This window comes from Schistocerca piceifrons, chromosome 3 (assembly GCF_021461385.2).
Source record: "Schistocerca piceifrons isolate TAMUIC-IGC-003096 chromosome 3, iqSchPice1.1, whole genome shotgun sequence".
NCBI classification, from domain to species: domain Eukaryota; kingdom Metazoa; phylum Arthropoda; class Insecta; order Orthoptera; family Acrididae; genus Schistocerca; species Schistocerca piceifrons.
This window is the reverse complement of record NC_060140.1, coordinates 309,912,919-309,937,691: the sequence shown is the minus strand read 5'-3', so window position 1 is coordinate 309,937,691 and position 24,773 is coordinate 309,912,919. Positions and strand designations below refer to the sequence as shown.

The following is a 24,773-nucleotide window of genomic DNA, read 5'->3' as shown; positions in this document are numbered from 1 at the left end:
CACCAGACGGATGTAGTTGATAGGAAGGGAGTAGGTTTGGAGTTTAAACAGGAGGCCGCGATGCCAGACATGGTCGTAGGCCTTTTCGAGGTCAAGGGAGACAAAAATGGCGGAGCGACGGGAGTTAAGCTGGAGGGAGATGAGTGAGGCGGAGGAGTTGGTCATCAGCAGAGAAGGAAGGTCGAAAGCCACATTGGGTGTTTGGGAGGAGGTGGTTTTGGCGGAGATGGTGATGGATGCGCCGGGAAAGGATGGATTCCAAGAGCTTGCTGAACACCGATGTGAGACAGATAGGACGATAGGAAGAGGCATCGGATGGAGGCTTGTTGGGTTTGGAGAACATCAGGATACGGGAGGTTTTCCACAGGTCGGGATAGAAGCCAGTGGCAAGGATGACATTGTAGAGGGTGGCAAGGATTGAAAGGAACGAGGGAGGGCAGTGTTTGAGGTGGCGGTAGGTAACGCAGTCGTGGCCGGGAGCAGTGTTGCGTTTGGTGTGGAGTGTGAGGCTGATGTCCTGGGTAGTGATGGGAGTGTTAAGTTCAGATGGTGGTGTGTGGCCCAAGTACTGGAAGCTAGGAGCAAGGGGAGGAACAGAGGTGTTCGTACGGTCCAGGACATCAGGGAAGAGGGAATAATCAAAGTGGGGATCATCTGGGATGGAAAAAACATCAGAGAGGTGGGAGGCAAAGTGGTTGGCCCTACTGAGATTGTCAGGAAAGGGACGGTCATTAAGGAGGAGAGGGTACAACGTACCTACGTTCTGTATTTTAATTTAAAAGACCTACCTGTTACCAACTGTTCGTCTATAATTGAGAGCCATATGTTTGTGACTATTACAGCGTCATCTATCACAAAGCGGAAAAAGTGGTCCAACTAAAACATTCATATTTCTTTACGTTCTACACGAATATGTAATAAAAAATGGGGGTTCCTTTTTTAAAAAACGTAGTTGATATCCGTTTGACCCATGACAGCGCCATCTAGCGGGCAAACCATAGCGCCATCTTCTTTTCCCCTTCGAACTAGACAAGTTTCGTTCTTTGTATTTTTTTCTTTTGACGCTTATTTCGTGAGATATTTGGCCCGGTCATGATCAATGGACCACGCTATATATATATATATATATATATATATATATATATATATATATATATATATATATATATATATACGCTCTTTTGTTTGTGAACCTATGCATTGTGAGTCTTTGTGATTTATTGCAGTGGAAAGACCGTGCAAAACCTGAGATATAGTTTTCTTTAACTTTCCTACAATAACGGGTTTATAATTATACCGTTGTGTCGCTTTTAGTAATTTTCCTGGCCAAACATAGGCGTGGTACTCGAATCGACGAAGGTATAGGTATGGAAGGGCTCTAAATTATTGTGGTATCCTAGGACTAAAAGCTAAAAGTGATTGAGGGAAGCCGGCCTTTGTGGCAGAGCGGTTCTAGGCGCTTCAGTCCGGAGCCGCGCTGCTGCTACGGTCGCAGGTTCGAATCCTGCCTCGGGCATGGATGTATGTGAGGTTCTTAGATTAGTTAGGTTTAAGTAGTTCTAAGTCTAGGGGACTGATGGCCTCAGATGTTAAGTCTCATAGTGCTCAGAGCCATTTGAATTTGATTGGGGGAAACGATGACGAAGCGGTAACTTTATAGGAATTTTGCTCCAGCCGTGGTATTTGGCTACAGCTCGGCGACATTTATGCACATGACGAGGCAATTTGCTACCTTAAGATGGTCCGATCACCGTCGAAATCTCACAGCACATTCAAAATGGCTCATAAGTGTGTTCGCATTTCAGCGTGTAGTGTGGCAATACCAACACGTTTTCCATAGCGCGCTTTGCGGGGGAAGGGCGGCGGGTGTGTGGACTGTTCTTTATGCCCACCTTAAAAAAGTTAAAAAATAAATTTCGTTAATTGTTGTTTATTTATATTAATAACATACTGCTTAAAGAGGCAGTGTCGTTCAAGTAAAGTCCAGAACCTGTAACTATCTTTTAGAGTACTTTTAGCAATATTTGCGCATTTTTCAGTAACGTGTACTACCCAGATGAGGGTATTTTATGATCACCGAAAAAAATTTTAAAAACGCAGATTTCGCTATCTGCCGTTGACTTTTAATTACAACATAGGTTTTAAGGAGACATTGAAGTGTAAGTAAGGTCTTTAACATGAAAGTACTTAATATTACATTTGTTGTGGAAAGGGAGGTCACTGTTATGACTTAAATTTTTGGCCTAAAGCGCAGTATCCATTCACGCTCGTGGCGAGTCATTTGGCTACTTGGCTACAAAATCGCAGATTATGAACTTCCCTCAAAAAAAAATGTTAATAGTGTTATATAATAATGAGTATATAGCTTACAAGAAAAAATAGTAATAGGTGGAAAATAATGCTTTGACAACAGATATTTGGATGTCAGGCAAGAAAAAGAGTGATTTCAAATCTGACTGCCGATTTCACATAAGAACCAAAACTTCAATCAAGCAGGTACGCAAACCGCGCAGACGCTAACGAGAGAAACGAACGCTACAAGAATTATTCTGCCAACTTCGTTTGGTTATTGTATTTTAAGAGAAGCTACAACCTGAGCAGACTGAACATTGCAAACGATATCGAACGTTAATTCAGGATTTCCTACTAACACGCTCTGAACGTGCGTAGGGTGAACTTGGTTTATGAAACGGGCCAATTTGGGTTGAGATTATTACTAACTCCACTTAAACGCGTTACAGGGCTGATGGAGCTGCGTACGATTTGTTTCTCGCTAGTTCGTAGCTCACCGCCGCTTTCCCACCGAGCGAACCCGAATTTATCCGAATCAAATAACTATATCTTCAATGACCCACGTGAATTGAATATTTTCATAAGTCTATCTTTCAAATTTCAAGCCGAAAGACCAAAAATTGCGCCCTATATAGTACCCATTAAGCTCGTGAATATAACCATCGATTGGGAAACCGCGAATCTCTGTTTGGTTAACTGTAATGAATCGTAATCTGCTCAGACGCGAAAGACATACCGGCATTGAATCATTGAATGTTCTCTCTGTGTTTTTCTTTTTTTTTTTTTTTTTTTTTTTTGCCCAACTCCGTTTACGCAAACTTTCAACTCGATTTGGCGTAAACCCGTGTTGACCCAACACTACTAACTAGCAACTCGAAGACATTAACAACGAACCGGCCTTTGAGGCGTTTTGATTCTAATCGTTGGACTTTGGGTCCGCATTCTTCAAGTGGATAGATGAATATAACTTTGTAACCTGCGAGATATCGTAAAAAGCGATGCCACCCATAGCATATATTACTATTTTTTTGTAACGTTCTATTATTATTTTTTAAGTGAACGAACTAAATACGAATGAAATGTGTGAAGTCTGTGCATAGTGACTATAAAAGCGATTTTAAGTATGACATACATGTCCTACGTAGACGTCCTCGCCTCAATCATAGGTGGTAGTAAACGATACATCAAGATATATTAGGAATCTGTAATTAAATGACCTTTCATACCCGAGAAGGCGAAGTTAATCTATGTCAGTAATTGCGATGAAAATCAACAAAATGTTAACTCTGAATTTTTGGATTGCTATTGACGGTAACAAACTTTGTCAGAACTCACATCTACTCTTTCATTACGAAGTCCGATTTCCACCGCGAACAAAATTTGTTGCGCATGTAATAATAAATATTTACGCCGTCGCGAATTAGAATTTAGGAGCCTGTTAACACGGCAGCGGACAATGTGTGCACATACCCACAATTCAAATAATTTTCTTTACCAATGCAACTCTTCTTCTCCGCCGTAGAGGAAGAGTATGTAAACGAAAATTGGCTTTAAGTAAGCGTGGAATTGTTTGTGTAAATCTAGCCTATGGAAGTGAAATTCGGTGGCAATGACTTTTATTACACATTTTGTTCTGCGTGAAGCTTAATTTTAAAGCGTAGGAGTAGCTATTCACGTGAACAATCGTCTTTGTCCCGATATTTTGCTTTCTGTGGGAGCAAAAACTGAGAGCTGCAAGTAGCGTTTCGCGGGTCCAGCTCATTGTGTGCTCCTCTCTTCATGCGGGTGAGCCGCCCAACACAAGAAGTTGTTTGCGCTGTGCTTAATAAGAATTAAGCTTCTCCTTCAGCAGGACAGGAGATTCATATGGCCTTGCAAGGCGTCAAGTGTCGTATGTAAAATGATGTCATGTGGCTGTTACGCAACACACGTTAGCAACAGTGGTTGTTGGATGATTTCTTGAGTACCTCGGCATCTGTTAAAATACACCTCGGCGCTTTCCCCTTCGGCACTCTTCGTATTTTCTGCTACAGCCGCCAGAGAGTATAAATAGAGGCGCACCAGCGCAAAACAGTGCAGTAGGTGGCTGCAGTGCAAGTCGCGAAAGAGATCTTCAGCAAGCAAGTGAATTATTTCAGGAACAGAATGTCGGCTGCTGTGACGACGGCGCCTCAGGACAGCGCAGGTGTGACATTATCTGCGTCTACGAATGTTTCTTATCCCTTTCTCGCTCGTTTCACGCATTTAAACATCAGATACAAACTTCTTACTTCGCCTGACTGTTTTTACTCTCGTAGCATATCAGAATCTCTTCATTAATCCGCTGAGTTGTTTCTTCCATTCATCTGGCCATTCCTGCGAGTGATCACTTTCAAGGCTTTTCCTCGAATTGTCACTTTGTTTATAATATTCCAAGATTACATAATTCTTATCTTGTGTTTTGTGATTATTTGTTTGTGAATCAACAGTAGCCTTCGCTAGCCAGTGGATGTTACCTTCTTGGAATCGATAATGGTAAATAGTATTACGTTTTAATAATTTTTTGGAGTTGAGATCCATGGACTATATAAAATTATCAAGTGACATAATATAGATTCGGAAGGAGAATCAGCATTGGTCGTATTTTTTTGTTTTATTATCCGCAAAATCGATTTCGGTCACTTAGTGACCATCGTCAATGCTGTAATATACAATTAAAATTGGTAGGCACTGGTATCAACAAGCTTACAGCTTACAGCTTGTTGATACCAGTGCCTACCAATTTTAATTGTATATTACAGCATTGAGGATGGTCACTAAGTGACCGAAATCGATTTTGCGGATAATAAAACAAAAAAATACGACCAATGCTGATTCTCCTTCCAATTCTATCCACTATTTGGTCGTGGTGCACAGAATACTCCATGGAGTCGCCAATCAATAATTTAGATTTATTAGGCTGTAATTACTGAATCGAAGTCTGCACATCGAATACAGTCAGCTGATTTATGTCACCTGTCGCCATTTTCATGTTAATTGTACGGACAGATAATCAAGATTTGGTTCCTGGATTTGGAAACCAAAGATTTCCCCTTCCTTTTTTGTCGCTTCTGTTGTATTTTTACTAAAAATAAATTAGCAACATTACTCAGATATTTTATACAGTTAATAATAAGTTTTAGTTTTATTAAAGTGCGAATCTTTTTTTTTCGCCAAGTCTTCACATAATAACTGAAGGTGCAACATGAAGTCCCGTAGAAGGCATGCGACAATAATGTAAACTACTGAAAACGTCGCTAAGACAACTAGATATTGACTTTGCTTTTCAGAAATGGTTTATTGACGAGTTTTTGGCTCTGTTCATCATCAGAAATATCTGACAAGGATGAATGCAAAGTCGTAGGCACAAATGTAATTAACAACACATAAAGTACGGGAGAAGACATACCAGAAATAAGAACAAAGACTTCATACAGAATACAGGGTCATGTGTACCATCCATCGTATTGGAACTTAACTGATAGCATGACGTTATCGCAAAGCTTAACTGACATCACTAGTCGCCAGATGACATGAACGTATTAGTAGAGTGGCGCTGTATTGTACCCATAGAATTAGCGGAACAACCTTACATTAAAAATATAAATAATTAAAAAATCTAAGTATTAACCTAAAGATATGATTAAAAAGGATATATACAACAGTACGCACAGTATATAGGTAAATAGGCAAATTTCCTCCCTGTCCTCACCCTATATATATATACATATATATATATATATATATATATATATATATATATATATATATGTGTGTGTGTGTGTGTGTGTGTGTGTGTGTGTGTGTGTGTGTGTGTGTGTGTGAAAAACTTTAGCTCTATTTTATTGGAGTCGCATTTGAATATCTTGTTCTGTTGCCATATGGCTACCTCTAACAACCACATGTTCGAGGATGATCCTCTTATGTCACGCGTTTTTCTTAATATGGTATGTACTTTGTGTGGCTCAGTCGACTTTTGGTTTAAGCACTACCTAGTTTATACACAGGGGCTTTTTCCTCGACAGTGTTTATATAAGAAAAGTAGACATTTTGTCCTTTCCATTATAGTCTTATACTCCATAGAAAGATGCGTTTAGTTTCCTAAATAGGTAGTAATTTATAAAGGGTAAAAACAAGAAATTTATCTTCGAAAAAGTTCGTTACTCGTCGTTCAGTTATGTTGGCCTAACTGTGATAGTGTGCTATTACTTGTTGTCAGACATGTCAACTGTGCCTGCAGATCCTAATATTCCTAAACAGAATTAGACACTGTATTTCTGTGTACTCGTTTCTATTCTTATGGTTAATTTTTCCATGTATCCTGTGGATATAACCATTTATTTTCGTGCCAGTAGGTCCTAATATTCAATTCTCCTTAAGAATGTTTTAATGCTATTAGCTCTCTGTCAACTTTTTGTCATTGATACTTGTTTTGTTAAAAAAACTGCCTTTCTTGCTGCCACTTTATTTACTTATCCCATACGCGTTTCCCCTCTCTCTTGTTCTAAGGCATCATCAATGGGATCTATAACGCTGCAATTTTGTTCAGTTCACATCGCGATTGTTTTATGTACAGTCTTAGACATAAAACCTGGCCGCCGGCCGACCGCCACAGAGACTAAGTCCGAGTCGTTCACTTAAGGTGGCCTATAAAACTGACCGCCCCTGACAACTCTAAGTCCAGCTATCTGCACAATCTGGCAACACTGTAAGATGCGGAAGTGTTAGGAGGAAGTGTTGTCTACTTCCGAGTGGTTCTCGGACAGGGTGAGCCCGTGGTCTAATGGTAATCGTCGTGCATTCTAAACTTGAGGTCGCATGTTCGCGTTCGGTGTGTATATATATATATTTTTAACCACATGTCGGTCTAAAGTTGTGAGTCTGATTGAACATGGAAGATAATTCGCTTAACATCCTACCCACCAGCAATAACAAGTATTCCAGAAACAATTCCGCAGGACAGCTCGTGGCTGCGTCGCGATCATAACAGCATACGCTCGAGCGTTTCCTCACGCTGCAGCGGCTACCGGCCACCGGCCAGACGCCACCCGCCGCCTGAAATACGGCGCCGCCCATGTGAACGCGGCGCGACGCTGTCATTTTCGAATTTGATGTTCTAATTATCATCTTGCAGTTAAGCATTGGATTTCTGCATACTTGAAAATCATGAACTACAGTTCAGCATTGTAAAATTGAGTTGCAAGTGGAAAAAGGTGTAACATCTGCAACACAACGTTTACTTTTGGTATATCAGAGGGGTGAACGCAGAGGAGGCAGCTAGAAAGATTTGAACTGTGTTTGGCGTATTTTTCGCAAAAACACTCGCTCCAAAGACCGTTCTGGCATGAATGATTTTCCACATTAAGGAAGTCTCGACTACTGATATACGTGAAAGATTACCTTTTTACCATCATGCGACATTTGCATTCAACAGGCAAAGTTCAGAAGTCTGGTGTAGGAATACTGCATGCTTTAATTCGAAACAACAAAAATCAACGGAGTGACTATTATTGAACGTCATCAGGTCGCTCATTAAGCAGTCCTATGCAGTACTGATACTGGTGAGGTGTTATGATGCCTTTATCGTTAACTTCCTAAGAAGAAATGAAAGTCTGAGCTCCACTAAAAGACGTAAACTCGAGCAAAGAGTAGTGTGAACATAATATTTTACATCTGATAGCTCCAAAAGTGTGTTTTGGGCTACGAATTCTGCCCCAAGGGGTGTGTGCAACACAGCTGGAATTTGTTGCCAACAACATCCAGGAGATTGATAGGAAAGTCGTCTCACAGGCACTTGAATTGATAGGGAAGTCCTCTCTCAAGCACTTGTCCCTCTCGTCATATATTCGTAAAATTTTACCTTTCCCGCTCTTGATCGATCAACCGTCAAGGCCATTCATTTCTAGAAGATAACACTCTTAAAACTACACTGGGTTAATGACATTGTTAGAACCAGTGGGTATCTACGGGCGTAGAATTTGTAAACAACTTTAGCATTGTCAGATTGTATTAGATATCGTGAAAGAAAATTCTGCTGCTGATTAATTTCTCTTTGATGATTACTGTTGCGTTTGGTAAACTAATGGAAAATGGAATTAAAATATTCACTGTACAAATACAAATTGAATTCAGCTTACTACAGAAATATCACGACGGCAGTCTATCTTAATAAAGCATTAAGTTCAAAAGTGTTTCAAATGGGTCTGACCATTATCGGACTTAACTTCTGAGGTCATCAGTCCCGTAGAACGTAGAACTAGTTAAACCTAACTAACCTATGGGCATCACACACATCCATGCCCGAAGCAGGATTCGAACCTGCGACCGTAGTGGTTGCAGGCCCCAGACTGTAGCGAAGCATAAAGTGTCTGTAAGACGATTGAGGCTATTTTAACAAGAATTAGTGTGATATTACCGACTTTTGACCCCGAAAAGATCTGTATTTATTTATTTATTTATGCATTTATTTTACCTGGCAAGATTAGGGCCTTCAGGCCCTCTCTTACACCTAACCAGGCATACTCAGATTCAACAAATTTCAGTGTCTACAGAAAATTAGGACATATAACATGTTATACAGTATTAATGTTAAAGAAAAAAAATAGAGATTATAAAAGTAGTACAATGATAATTATAACAATCAAAAAATAATTATAACAATCAAGAATAATAAAAATAATAATAATAATAATAATAATAATAATAATAATGACTATGTATATGAAAGTAAACATATTTTTCTTATATGAGTGTCAGTCCTATTGCTAGTTGGGAATTTTCTCGTTATATTCTTGCAGCTTGTAAGTTATTCTCATCAAGCAGAGACATAAGACGATGGAATGGGGTGAAAGAGATATAGAAGAGGTAGATAGGTTAGAGGAAGAGAAATAGAATGGTAAAATTCGAAGCTATGATGGAGAGGAGAAAGAAAAAGATGAGGGGGGGGGGGGCACAACAATGGTGGCTATACCGTCCCTAATATGTAAGTCTTAAGTTCCCTCTTGAATGTTGAATGGTTTTGGATAAGACGCAGATCACAGGGGAGCGCGTTCCATAGTCGTATGGCTGAGATGGAGAATGACACGGAGAAAGATTTTGTGTTATGTAAAGGTACAGCCAAGATGCTAGACGTATCCGATCTGGTATTGCGGTTGTGGAATGATGATAGGTGTTTAATGTGAGAAGATAAGTATTGGGGGCACCAGTGGCTAAGAAATCGATGAAGTAAGCACATCGTGTGGAGATCGCGTGCCTTATGTGGGCGTATCCAACCTAGCTGGGAGTATGAAGGACTGATATGATCATACAACCGTATGTTGCATACGTATCTAACGCAAGCATTCATCACTAGCTCAAGGCATCTCGAATTTTCATTATTTGTGCCATGTTGAACTACATCACAGTAGTAAAGATTAGGCAAGACTAGTGTTTGGACTAATTTTTGTTTAACGTGGGATGGAAATATTTTTCTAAACTTTTGAATTGCATGTAGGGAGGAGAGCGATTTCCGGCAAGCTGTGACTGTTTGTTCTTCCCAGTTTAGGTGTTCATCCAAGATTATTCCAAGGTCTTTTACTGTTTTTTGGTATGGTAGTTGGGTACCATTGAGGAGTATTTGAGGGACTGTTTCGCGAAAGTACCGACTGATTAACTTTGGATGAGATATAAGTATGACCTGGGATTTCTTGGGGTTTAGTTTCAGACCTAGGTTCTGTGCCCATCGAGAAACAGAGCAAAGATCTGCGTTCATACTCGCTACTGCGTCAGCAATGTTCTTGGGGCTTGCACTTATGTACAGTTGGATGTCGTCGGCATATAGATGGTAGTTGCAGGAGTGAATCACTGAAGAAATATCATTGATGTACAGTGAGAAGAGTAATGGACCAAGGACGGAGCCTTGGGGAACTCCAGAGCGCACGTTTTTCCATGATGACTTTTCCGATCCACAAATGACTTGTTGACTTCTGTTTTTGAGGTAGCTGTCGAACCAGTGTATTGCGCTGTTTGAGAAATTCAACTGCTTCATTTTAATTAGTAATATATCAAAGTCAACTGTATCAAAAGCCTTGCTAAAGTCAAGCAGTGTTAGGATGGTAGCTTCACGTCTGTCCATAGCATGTTTAATGTCATCAGTTACTTTGATTAATGCAGTTGCTGTACTATGGTGCTTTCGAAAACCTGACTGATATTTGTCGTGGATGTTATGAGTTTTGAGGTAATCTGTCAGCTGTTCATGGACGATGTGTTCTAGGGCTTTAGATATTGCAGGAAGTATGCTGATCGGCCTGTAGTCACCTGGCGACTTAGGGTTGTCAGTCTTGGGTATAGGTTGAATTAAGCTTTGCTTCCACTCAGTAGGATATGTACTACTGACAAGAGACAGGTTGAAGATGTCTGTGATAACTGGAGTAATAGTGTTTACGACGTTCTTAATCATGCCAATGCTCACTCCATCATTTCCTACTGCCTCGGAAGAGATTCTCATAATTGCCTTGTGTACTGTGCCGGTAGTGACATGTTTTAGGAAAAACTTGTCTCTCGAGAGATTGATATCTTGGGGCTGGTAATTTGTCGCTGCGTGGCAGTTTACGGCTGTTGAGAAGAAATCGTTTAATTCTTCTGCAGACGCTTGATAAACAGCGTCAGATCTTCGCTTCCCTATACCGAAACTGCGCAGCTTTTTCCACAGTGCGGCAGGTTTTGATATGCCGCATACGACAGAGCGGGCATGTCTGATTTTGGCATTCCTCACGCTTTGCTTGGTTCTATTTCGGAGTTTCCTATAAGCTTCGTACGCCTCGGGAGTTGGGTTACGCTTGAAGGCCCTATGTGCAGCATCACGTTCATTCATTAACTGGCGTAATGCAGTGGTGAGCCACGGAGCGGGAGCTCTCTTTACCTTGACAGTGCGTTGAGGAGCATGTTTATCATACAGTGCAATAATTTTGCGACATAATTCCCGAATTTTTCCGTCTAAAGTCGGTTCATTGCTTATATCATGCCAAGGGATGTCTGAGCAATCCTTTTGAAGAGCGTCATGGTTAACATTTTTTAGGTTTCTGTAGGTTACCAGGTGAGATTTTTCTTTGGTAGTATGTACTGAGTAATTTAAGAAAATCACGTCATGAGCAGAGAGTCCTGGAGCGGATGTCTGATTGGCGCGAATTATTTTATCTGGTCGCTTTGTTGCTATTATATCTATGAGTGTATGGCTGTGTGGCGTGTGATGAGTTGGGTCCAGCGGTGCTAAACTCATATCATTGGAGTGGAACAGTCTCCTAAGTTTTTCTGCAGAGGGAGATTTTAACTGTAAGTCGATGTTTGTGTCGCCCATAATGATTATGTGTTCATACAGTGTCACGAGCGAGGACAGGGCAGACTGAAAGGAGGACATAGCACCGACGTTTGGAGGTTTATAGATTACTCCAATTAGCAGTTTCTGATTTGATGTATTTATTTCGAAAAACAAGAACTCTGCTTCTCCTTCGCCCTTTGCATCCGATGTGCATAGTATAGTAGGTCTCAGATCAGAGCGAACATAGGCACCCACACCACCCCCGCGTCGTGTTTCACGATCTGCCCTTAGGAGAGAGTAACCAGTGATTCGGATAGCGTCGGAAGAAATGTTTGGTTTCAACCAAGTTTCAGAGACGAGGATAATATGGAACAGCGATTGGCAGAACAGGTCACAGAACTCGTCGAAGTGAGCCGTTAGCGACTGAGCGTTCGCGTGGGCCACAAAGAGCCCGCCGCCGGAACCGGTCCGTCCCATTGTGGCCGCCTGTAGGACCGAGCGCGCTCCGTCTACCTGCTGGCCGGAAGAGGGACAAAAGCTGGATTTCGCGGGGGAAGACATATTTACAGGTGTGTCCAAGGTCGTGACTGACTCAAGCGTCTGTGGGCTAAAGGTGAAAGACAGGCTGGTGGTATCGGAGAAGGGAGCGAAAAGAAAGATGGAAAGTGGCAGTAGTGGTTACGATAAAGATAATAGTAGTAGTAGTGGTAGTGACGAGGATGAAAATAACAGATATAGAAAGGCGGTTTTAAGGAGATTCCTGTTAATGGAGAATGTTAATTCCCATTTGACTGACAATATGAATATAAATGAGCACTTATGATAGGCAACTAAAGAAGCAATATTTATGTGAAACAATTGACTGATTTTAAATAGAGTACTTATGGTACATATAGAAATAACGAAGCAATATTTACGTAAAAAAATGAAAAGAAAGAATAAAAATTAACTTATATTAGACAGAGTAAAATATGAGACTTTGTGTCTCGCGAGATTTCGCTCAGTCTTTCAGTATGTACTTCACTTCCTGTATCATTCGCAAGTGTTATGAATATGTGGCAATTCATAGATAAAATTATGTATTCACTACAACACTACAACAAAAAATATGTCGGCAGAAAACAAAAGTGGCATTATGAAATTGGCAGTACCGTATAGTTTTCGCTCTGACACTAGGGATTACTGAAAGTAGCAAGACGAATTTTTCTCGAGCGTTATCTTATGATTCCCTTATTGAGTTTGTATCTGCCTGCTTGTAGCTCTGCTACAAAAGAATTAAAAATCTGGCCTTCACCAATTCTCGAAAGGCGAACGAAAGCCGCTTGTACCTGACAGCCAAGCATGTTAGCTGGGAAATGGTTTTTTCCTAAAGTGGGAAGATATCCTTTTGTGGTTAAATTGTTGGCAGATGTCTGTCAGACGTGTGCCGTTGGTCTAAGCGTTTCGGTGTGTTGAATTTGTACCAATGATTTTTCTATACGTTTTTTCAGTCCCAAATAGAGAGTTGAAGTCTCCCGTTAGTATTTTCACGTCATCTTGGTGAATTTTGCTCATAGTATCTTCGAGTGTGTTCCAGAATTGTTCGACATTTTCGGTGTTTTTCTTACTTTCGATGTTGGCGGGGGCATGTGCATTGATGAGTGTATATTTTTTACTGGGGCTCTGAATGAGCATAGTCATAAGTCGATTGTTGATGGGTGTGATTTCTTTGACAGAGATGATGATAGATCTGTGTTCGAGAAATGCCATGCCGAAGATTGATACGCCTTTCGCTACCTTTTATTGTATTTTGCTCTTGAAGATACAATGGTTTCCTTAATGCAAGATTTCATTGTCGGTTAGCCGTGGTTCTTGAAGTGCAAGGATGAGAATTTTTTGTCGCTTGAGTTCTTTTGTGAGATTATTTATTTTTCATATTTGGATCAATGTATCGACGTTTAGTTTGCAAATGCATGTTTTCTGCTTGTAGGGAAATTTACCAGAGATCTTCGATATTCTCTGCCGTGCTGACCAGGACTCCCCAGAATCCGAGAATCCAACTGCCGCCTGTCGACAGCCGGGTTGTGTACCACCAGGGGTAAAGTTGACTTTGCTTGCGTAGTTCATGTTTGCTTGTGTTTCATTGGTTTGGCCTGGGTGATTCCAGGACCAGACAGGACCAGTGGGTGTTGAAGCCTTTGAAAGCGAATATTTTCAGCCGAGATGATTGAGCTAACAGACGGTGACCAGAGTAGCGGTGATTTTCACTCAGACGTGTCTGGATTTTGGGTTCAACGGACTGAGTAGTCATTCAGGATTGTGTTAGAATTTTGTTCACCCCAAGTAATGGAATTCAAAGTGGTTCAGATGGCTCTGAGCCCTATGAGACTTAACTTATGAGGTCATCAGTCCCCTAGTACTTAGAACTACTTAAACCTAACTAAACTAAGGACATCACACATATCCATGCTCGAGGCAGGATTCGAACCTACGACCGTATTGGTCGCGTGGTTCCAGACTGTAGCGCCTAGAACCGCTCGGCCACCCCGGCCGGCAGTATTTGATTTCCTCGGTACCACCCATATGGGGTAGGATTTCCTCGGTACCACCCATATGGGGTAGGATTTCCCCTGTCCGCCACACGGGATTATTATTATTATTATTATTATTATTATTGTCATTATGTCATCAGCAAATCCGATATGGTGTATCATTCCATCACTGAAATAGATGTGTATTGTTCGATCCAGTATTTCCATCACATACATATGGGCTATAATTACGTTACATTGCTGCTAGTAGACATATTTCTCACTTCTTCTTAGACAGTTGCTACCTGTTACTCCATCATAAGAATTTATGTGCGCAGCATTGTTGCAATACAGACGTTTAAATTATCCGATTTCTGTAATTTCTTTTCGATACCAGATCGTTCTAATCGGATTCAGCCATTCAATCTTAATGTGGATATCCGATTACGACTCTCATCATATGATGAATTTTGTAAAGCACATTCTTAATCGCACTGTTGAATCTAGATCACTTATCTATGACAGGGCCTGAATTCTTAAACACTGTGGAAAATAATAATCCAATATGCTTATTACAAACAAGTTATTTAAATATAAATCCATGAACTAACGAGATAACAGTTTACTTACAGGAGCAGAGCCCCATCCATCATAGCAGAGCAGTGCGAGATTGGTTTCAGGGCCAAGAGAGGATAAAGCTGTTGCCGTTTGTTCCACGATCACCGAACATCAACAAGATATAGAATATGTGGGCAGAGGTAACAAGGTCATTGCCATGTGGGTCTACTAATGCAAGCGCCCTTTGGACGAATATCGAAAACGCATGGTGGGAAGTAAACCACACTGTCGACGACTTAATGAAATCATTGCCCCTACGCCTTCGAGAAATCATTCGTAATGATCGTGGGTGGGTTGGTTACTAGTATACTCGTCCACAAAACCCATATGGACAATTACCTGATAATCGGTCAAGCTTTGCTTTGTCGCAGCTCTTTAGCTTACAAGTCCATTTACTTTCAGTCTCCTCCATACAACTCTTGCAATGCAAGGTAACTGAAAAATCTCATCCACTCAACGCCAGCTGAGGAATTGACTGATGCATGTCTTGCTCAACACACAGTAGTTGTCCCCCGCACTGGAATCAATGACTGTTTTCGTGCGTGCGCGCGCGCGGTGTGTGTGTGTATGTGTGTGTGTGTGTGTGTGTTTTCGTGTTCACGCACAATCTGAAGCAATACTATTAACATTGGAAAGACAACCAACAATAAATATTGCATCAAATATGACTGTAAAGTATTTTAATGCGATGGGAAGTTACAAACTCAATTTTTACCCAACCACGTCCTGCATATTACGTTAAGTAAGATGTATTAACTCCATAGTATCGTTAGCAGAGACAGTGCGCTCTTGTTGTTGAGGCTCGCGACAAATGCAGCGATTAGCAGTGCCCAATGCCGCCGCGATTTGTTTACGTTGGCTGAGCGTGGACACTGCAGCAGACGTTTCGCCATAAAGAGAAAGAAATCACCTTGGCTCTGACTGCAGTGAGCGGATATCACTGCCTGCGTGTTCTTATAGTAACCAACGTGAGACTCTACTCACAGGTGCCATGGAGCAATTGCAACGGGTATCATGGCATTAGTCATCAGAATATTAACCAGTGATGAAATGTCCACTTTATTTGAATCCCAAGAAAATGTGAACCTTCTCACAAAGGAATGTGGGGTGATATCAAGATTTTTGCAACATACAAAAATTAACTGCAGGGCTTTCATGTATGCAGTAGTAGCACACAAGGAAATATTGTGTCTTGGAAGCGTATATTTCATTTCCTCCTCTCATATTAACGCCCTCATGAAGCGAAAAAATAAACACGAATAACTAAAGTTCCTTAGAAGCATATAAGTCATTTCCTCTTCTCATATCATCACTTTTGTTTTAGTATGAAGTAAAAAATTAACAGTTTAGGGTTGTGAAGCATAATATGACACCAGATTCTTATCGTAGGCGCTATCGGAAACGCATAAAGCAGGGAGCTGTCCATTCTTTTGTCCAACAGTATGTTTCCTTTCATGCATTACTCCCGCAGGAGATTCTTATTTAAGGACTTGTGGGAATCAAGTTCTTCGGCAGAATAAGCCTTGTGTTATTGTGCTAATTACGGTATGGAAAAAATTCAACAAAGACTAGTTCCCCTAGAGCAGCGAGGATATTTGCACATGTCTGTATTCAGCAATGACTGCCAGCTGCCACAACACTTCACAGAATCCATGCGGCAGGCAACACAAATGTGCGTGCACTTCAGACTTCATTCGGTAAGACGCCAGGTGATGGATGGAAACGTCAAATTAACGTCGTTTTCCGAGTCGTATTCAATCCAGAATGAGGTGTTATTAAGGTAGTTGAGCGTTCTAGCAATTACACTTTTATAATTCCCACATGATTATTTTGATAGCCAAAAGAACCCGTTAGAGTGAAACCATCGGGAACTGCATTAATATCAAACTGCAAGAACTTGAAACAATAAGTGGACTCTTCCCTTCGCTGGGTGACCTATTACTGTTATTTAGGATTCCCCCCGTCCTAGTCGTAATGCAAATGAAACTTCAGAGGCGCTTTACGCTATTCTTGACAAACATCAACAACTTGTAATCAGTGCGAGTAACAACTGCGTAATGATAATGGTTCAGGTTGTCAGTAGTCGTGGTGGTGTTATGCTGTCAAACTGTGTTCAGTAACGTTAATGGTGGCGCACATAATTTAGCACTGACTACTTACTTAAGTAAAGATAGTGTTGTGGCGTCGTCGCTTCTCTTTATTTGGCCTCAGCTTGAGTAATCCGATTTAACGAACATAGTACTCCATTCGCGGGCTGCTAATGATACTGTATGACGACAGAGATCATCGTGGGGGTATTACATTAATTCTGCAATGAATTGCTTTGCAAATATTACCCTCAGCTATGCAGCTGGAATGACTCATTACACAGGTACTCTATGTTGCACTTGGTTAAGTGATCAGTTAGCTGCAAAGCTGCTTCTGCTGTTCGTAAATACTTGTATACTTCAAAAATGGTTCAAATGGCTCTGAGCACTATGAGACTTAACTTCTGAGGTCATCAGTCCGCTAGAACTTAGAACTACTCAAACCTAGCCGCGCGGGATTAACCAAGCGGTCTCAGGCGCTGCAGTCATGGACTGTGCGGCTGGTCCCGGCGGAGGTCCGAGTCCTCCTTCGGGCATGGGTGTGTGTGTTTGTCCTTAGGATAATTTAGGTTAAGTAGTGTGTAAGCTTAGGGACTGATGACCTTAGCAGTTAAGTCTACATCTACATCTACATTTATACTCCGCAATCCACCCAACGGTGTGTGACGGAGGGCACTTTACGTGCCACTGTCATTACCTCCCTTTTCTGTTCCAGTCGCGTATGGTTCGCGGGAAGAACGACTGTCTGAAAGCCTCCGTGCGCGCTCGAATCTCTCTAATTTTACATTCGTGATCTCCTCGGGAAGTACAAGTAGGAGGAAGCAACATATTCGATACCTCATCCAGAAACGTACCCTCTCGAAACCTGGCGAGCAAGCTACACCGCGATGCAGAGCGCCTCTCTTGCAGTGTCTGCCACTTGAGTTTATTAAACATCTCCGTAACGCTATCACGGTTACCAAATAACCCTGTGACGAAACGCGCCGGTCTTGTTTGGATCTTCTCTATCTCCTCCGTCAACCCGATCAGGTACGGATCCCACACCGATGAGCAATACTCAAGTATAGGTCGAACGAGTGTTTTGCAAGCCACCTCCTTTGTTGATGGACTACATTTTCTAAGGACTCTCCCAATGAATCTCAACCTGGTACCCGCCTTACCAACAATTAATTTTACATGATCATTCCACTTCAAATCGTTCCGCACGCATACTCCCAGATATTTTACAGAAGTAACTGCTGCCAGTGTTTGTTCCGCTATCATATAATCATACAATAAAGGATCCTTCTTTCTATGTATTCGCAATACATTACATTTGTCTATGTTAAGGGTCAGTTGCCACTCCCTGCACTAAGTGCCTATCCGCTGCAGATCTTCCTGCATTTCGCTACAATTTTCTAATGCTGCAACTTCTCTGTATAATACAGCATCATCCGCGAAAAGCCGCATGGTACTTCCGACACTATCTACTAGGTGGTGCTGGTGGTGGTGGTGGTTAGTGTTTAACGTCCCGTCGACAACGAGGTCATTAGAGACGGAGCGCAAGCTCGGGTTAGGGAAGGATTGAGAAGGAAATCGGCCGTGCCCTTTCAAAGGAACCATCTCGGCATTCGCCTGGAACGATTTAGGGAAGTTACGGAAAACCTAAATCAGGATGGCCGGAGACGGGATTGAACCGTCGTCCTCCCGAATGCGAATCCAGTGTGCTAACCACTGCGCCACCTTGCTCGGTTATCTACTAGGTCATTTATATAAATTGTGGAAAGCAATGGTCCATAACACTCCCCTGTGGCACGCCAGAGGTTACTTTAACGTCTGTAGACGTCTCTCCATTGATAACAACATGCTGTCCCATAAGATTTCACACACATCTTTTTGGAACTTAAACCTTAGGACATCAGACACATCCTTGCCAGAGACAGGATTCGAACTTGCGACCATAGCGGTCGCGAAATTCCAGACCGTAGATCCCAGAACCGCTCGGCCACTCCGGCCGGCATACTTGTATACCGACCATTCGTTATTTGACTAAATATGAACTACAATCTGATTCGCATATATATGACATGGGCTAGTGTTGGCACAAAGCAATGACTAAGGGTTGGATGCCGTTGAAGTCCTGTTACATTGATGGCAAGACAAATGTTCGCAAATCACCTCTATTGCCTCAAAAAACAATTGCATCTTAAATATCGAAGGACCGACGTCCACACTGTCACAGCGCGTTGAAATACAGCAACGACGGCAGATGAAAATTTGAGACCGACTGGGCTTCGAACCTGGACCTCCTGCTTAGTAGACACACGTGCTGATCACTGCACTATTATTTTTTTTAAGTTGAGAAGACTTTCAGCGCCAGGTAGGCGGTGGCAAAGAGGGGAGGGGTCGAAGATCCGAGGCCTAGCCACAATGCCTCCCCCGTACCTATCACCATATATTACTTTAAATTGTAGAACAAAATTGATGTAGTTATTAAGGTAAAATAAATTACAGATTGCAGTCTCCAATGGCGTGCGTTCCTTGTAGAACATAACTTATAACAGTGAAAAGGGTGACGGAAAAATACATAGCAAACATTCATTCAGAAATATATTCATAATTTAAGTTATTATGCACTGGATGCATATGAGGTCTGTAACGAAGCCATTTATTTTTCAACAAATGAAAGAAATTTCGGAGCCGGAGGGATTTTGCCAAATTAGAACAGTTCTGATTTTAGAATCAACGTAAAAGAATATTCCAGGGATAAAAAAGTGAAAGAATAGTATTCTGCTTAAGAATATTCCAGGAATAAAAAAAAAGTTAAAGAATAGTATTCTGTTTCTAATCAAAGAAACTGTCCACCTCTTTGTAGCCAACATATAGATAAAAAAAAATTTGAAACCATTCCTTATATTTGTTATTCTTCTTCAGCTTAATATATTCTTCTGTAATATAAAACATGTACTCTTCTAAGTTCTAAGTTTTGTTTGTTACGACGTAAAACAGAAACTGTCCCAGAAGCCACGAATAACTGTTATTCTTAGCGGACGGGTAACATTTCCAGTCGGGATGTAAAGCTTCAGTTATCGGTATATGACGTTCTGCGGTTCTGTTGATAGTGCTAATTTCTTCCTAGACCAGTCCCAAATTCTGATTCTATTTTCACATAAGAAGATGTGCGCTACAGTTTCTACAAGCCGACATTTGTCGCAGTATGGAGATGGTCTGAATTTGATTTTCCATAATCATTTCGCTGTGTATATGGCTTCGTTTACAACGTCGCACCATACGGCACTGACTCTAGTTGGCAGAATTTTATTGTTGATATTTTTCCAGACGTTCCTCCAGTTTTTTGTAGGTTAATTTACCGGGTTTTGTTTTTTGAAAACGTTGTTCAAATGGTTCAAATGGCTCTGAGCACTATGGGATTTAACATCTGAGGTCATGAGTCCCCTAGAACTTAGAACTACTTAAACCTGATTAACCTAAGGACATCACACACACCCATGCCCTAGGCAGGATTCGAACCTGCGACCGTAGCAGTCACGCGGTTCCGGACTGAAGCGCCTAGAACCGCACGGCCACCGCGGCCGGCGAAAACGATGTCTGGTAATATAATCATAGACGGTTCTAGTGTTGGTTTGTGCTGGTGGAAGTCTTACACAGCTCCAATCGCCATAGTACTTTCGGACGTAATCTATGCTGGCATGCCACATTAACAGGAGCGTTCCTATCCCCAGGATCTAACGAGAGGAACAGAAGTTTCGTATTGCCTGTCTTAGTGGCATGTATTAGTTTAAAAGTACGTCTTTAATTCCAAGTCCTCCGTTTTGCCTCTGCAAAGTCGCCGTGTGGAAGGATACTTTGAAGATATTTTGTTTCCACACATACCAAGAGGCTACAGCTAATATTTTATGTGCAGTCACCTGTGGTATCGGTAAGACTGCTACGACTTGATATATTTTGCTAAGTATGTATGTATTTATAAACTGAACTTTCTGCAGTCGGTCTAACGATCGTATGCCATGCTCCTTCAGCCGACCGTGGTGGTCTCGCGGTTCTAGGCGCGCAGTCCGGAACAGCGCGACTGCTACGGTCGCAGGTTCGAATCCGGCCTCGGGCATGGATGTGTGTGATGTCCTTAGGTTAGTTAGGTTTAAGTAGTTCTAAGTTCTAGGGGACTGATGACCACAGCTGTTAAGTCCCATAGTGCTCAGAGCCATTTTTGAGCCATGCTCCTTCAACAAGGTTCCGATGACATTAAGTTTCCGCTCCCAATTGTTCGTGACCATGCGCTTGGGATTCGCCCTTAACCACAATCCGAGTTGGAGTGTCTCATCAGTTACATCTAACCAGTGCGCACCTATTGCACTATTGTAAGAACCGAGATGCAGTATTTTGGATTTAAAATTTTGTAAATTTGTAGTAAGAACTTATGAGGCCAAGCTGCTTAGGTCATCGGTCCCTAAGCTTAGACACTACTTAATCTAACTTAAACTGACTTACGCTGTGGACAACACACACACACACATGCCGGAGGGAGGACTCGAACCTCCGACGGTGGGCACTGTCGGGACACAGCAGCCAACCTCTCTGCAGCACCTATCTACACACGCTCCTCGTCAGACGCGAATTCCCATCTTTGCCGCATACGCAGTACCCACCGCCCCCGCCCCTACTCCCACCCCCCTTCCCCTCCCCGGGCCGTTATTGCACTCGCTCGCGGCCACACTGTATTCCCGCGAGGGTTCGGACCATGTCATTCGTCTAGCACTGAAAACTTTCGATGACCCGTTGAGACCCAAATAATTATACCGGATGTTTCAGGAGGAATAGTAAATATTGTGGGAGGTGGTAGTATAGACAAATTGCAGAAAAAAATGCCATATAACACCCTCTATATGGATATATATGTAGTGTCTTCTTTCGGACATTTCCGAAAGAACAAAGACACTACGAATCCGGGTTCGAACTTGGTCAGGCACAAATTTTCATCTGACGCCGTTGTTCTGTTTAAATTCTCATGACAGCCTGGACATCTGTCCTTCAATCTTTACCGGTTTAACAATGCTGTCTATTTCGATTCTTAGTGTCTGTTCTTTCGGGAATGTCCGAAAGGACAGACACACACACACACACACACACACACACACACACACACACACACACACATACATTTTTATCTTAAGTGCTATCGGAAAATGTTTGGCAGCTCAGTGATAGTGCCAGAATGCAGCTGCATCAACCTACTCATTTCACTAGATTTAATTGTAATTTTCTGAACAATTCCTGTTTAATAAGTGACAGCGACATTGTCTCTCATTGTTTACTTTGTCGGAAACCTGCTTCTTTCTGCCCTAGCCTATACTGTAGAAATGAGTGATTGCTCACATTCTTGATACCTCAAGAATAGCGAAAGATTCAAATCCCGCTGGAAAAGTATGCTTCAAGTCAGATGGTTTTGCTGCTCCCCAACTGTCATAGAAAACGATCACAACGAAATTAAGTATAGGTATCCTATGAAACCCTTGAGTTCATACTGCGGTGCTGTGAAGATGGAAAAAGTAGTTTTTCACAATTATCAGATGACAGATGGAATTAGTCAGATTCCACTAATTATGATCGCATTATTAACTGTTGGTTCACAGGCGCTTTTCTGCCGCTTATTGTAACTGTTATTTGAATGTTAGAGATGGAAGAATAGAAACATCAAATTTTCGCCATATGGAATGTTCGAATTCACCTTAAGTCTTCACGTTTCGAGCAAAGGCAGAGTATCCGTCAGGAAAAATGACAACAATAAGCCAGGCTATGCCTGTCTTCTGGTGGATAGGCCAATGACTGTGATCTCAATAACAATATTGTACAGCAAAGATACATTGCCAACTCAACCACTGTAGAAGCTCCAAAATTGTGAATCGCGTCTGGTGAAGACGCCTTCTAGGTTTCGGCCCGATTAAGACAGTAAAACACAAATAATTGTAGCAGTTGGATAAATCTTGATATCACCTCACATTCCTTTGTGAGAAGGTTCCTATTTTCTTGGCATTCAAATAAAGCGGACATTTCATCACTGGTTAATATCTGATGACTAGTGCCATGACGCCCGTTGCAATTGCTCCATGGCACCTGTGAGTAGAGTCTCACTTTGGCTACTATTAAGAACACGCAGGTAGTGATATCCGCTCACTGCAATCAGAGCCAAGGTGATTTCTTTCTCTTTATGGCGAAGCGTCTGCTGCAGTGTCCACGCTCAGCCAACGTAAACAAATCGCGGCGGCATTGGGCACTGCTAATCGCTGCACTTGTCGCGAGCCTCGACAACAAGAGCGCACTGTCTCTGCTAACGATACTATGGAGTTAATACATCTTACTTAACGTAATATGCAGGACGTGGGTTGGGTCAAAATTGAGTTTGTAACTTCCCATCGAATTAAAATACTTTACAGTATATTCGATGCAATGTTTATTGTTGGTTGTCCCTCCAATGTTAATAGTATTGATTCAGATTGTGCGTGAACACGAAAACACACACACACACACACACACACACACACACACACACACACACACACACACACACACCGCGCGCGCGCACGCACGAAAACAGTCATTGATCCCAGTGAGGGTGACAACTACTGTGTGTTGAGCAACACATGTATCAGTCAATTCCTCAGCTGGCGTTGAGTGGATGAGATTTTTCAATTACCTTGCATTGCAAGAATTGTATGGAGGAGACTGAAAGTAAATGGACTTGTAAGCTAAAGAGCTGCGACAAAGCAAAGCTTGACCGATTATCAGATAATTGTCCACATGGGTTTTGTGGACGAGTTTACTTTTAGTGTACCGTGGTGGTTTACTTCTATATTCGTCCAAAGGTCACGTGCATTTGTAGGTCCACATGGCAATGACCTTGTTACCTCTGCCCACATATTCTATATCTTGTTGATGTTCGGTGATCGTGGAACAAACGGCAACAGCTTTATCCTCTCTTGGCCCTGAAACCAATCTCGCTCTGCTCTGCTATGATGGATGGGGCTCTGCTCCTGTAAGTAAACTGTTATCTCGTTAGTTCATGGATTTATATTTAAATAACGTGTTTGTAATAAGCATATTGGATTATTATTTTCCACAGTGTTTAAGAATTCAGGCCCTGTCATAGATAAGTGATCTAGATTCAACAGTCCGATTAAGAATGTGCTTTACAAAATCCATCATTTGATGAAAGTCGTAGAGGGACCTCCACATTAAGACTGACTGGCTAAATTCGATAAGAACGATCTGGAATCAAAACGAAATTACAAAAATCGGATAATATTAAACGTCTGTATTGCAACAAAGCTGCGCACATAAATTCCTATGATGGAGTAACAGGTAGCAACTGTCTAAGAAAAAGTGAGAAATATGTCTACTAGCAGCAACGTAACATAATTATAGCCCATATGTATGTGATGGAAATACTGAATCGAACAATATACATCTATTTCAGTGGTTCTCTGCCTCGTGATGACTGGGTGTTGTGTGATGTCCTTAGGTTAGTTAGGTTTAAGTGGTTCTAAGTTCTAGGGGCTAATGACCATAGATGTTAAGTCCCATAGTGCTCAGAGCCATTTGAATCATTTATTTCAGTGGTGTGAAGATACACCATATCGGATTTGCTGATGACAACAATAATAATAATAATAATAATAATAACAATCATAAAAATAATAATCTCGTTTGGGGATAGGGGGAATCCTCCACAATATGGGCGGTACCGAGGAAATCAAATACTTCGGGTGAACCAAATTCTAACAGAATCCTGAATGGCTACTCAGTCCGTTGAACCCAAAATCCAGACACGTCTGAGTGAAAATCACCGCTACTCTGGTCACCGTCTGTTAGCTCAATCATCTCGGCTGAAAATATTCGCTTTCAAAGGCTTCAACACCCTCTGGTCCTGTCCGGTCCTGGGATCACCCAGGCCAAACC

General features: G+C 41.7%; 1 protein-coding gene across 3 annotated transcripts in view; it reads left to right on the top strand.

The window, feature by feature from the left end:
- Window positions 1–4,381: 4,381 nt before the first annotated feature.
- The window catches only part of LOC124789532 (sialin-like), a 139,417-nt gene continuing 119,025 nt past the window's right edge, over window positions 4,382–24,773 (top strand). For all 3 annotated transcript variants that reach the window (XR_007016129.1, XM_047256929.1, XM_047256927.1), the window contains exon 1: window positions 4,382–4,477. Coding sequence is in view for 2 of the 3 variants with exons in the window: in XM_047256929.1 (XP_047112885.1) it covers window positions 4,438–4,477 (40 nt within the window). In the remaining variant the exon portion in view is untranslated. The remainder of the gene's footprint in view (window positions 4,478–24,773) is intronic.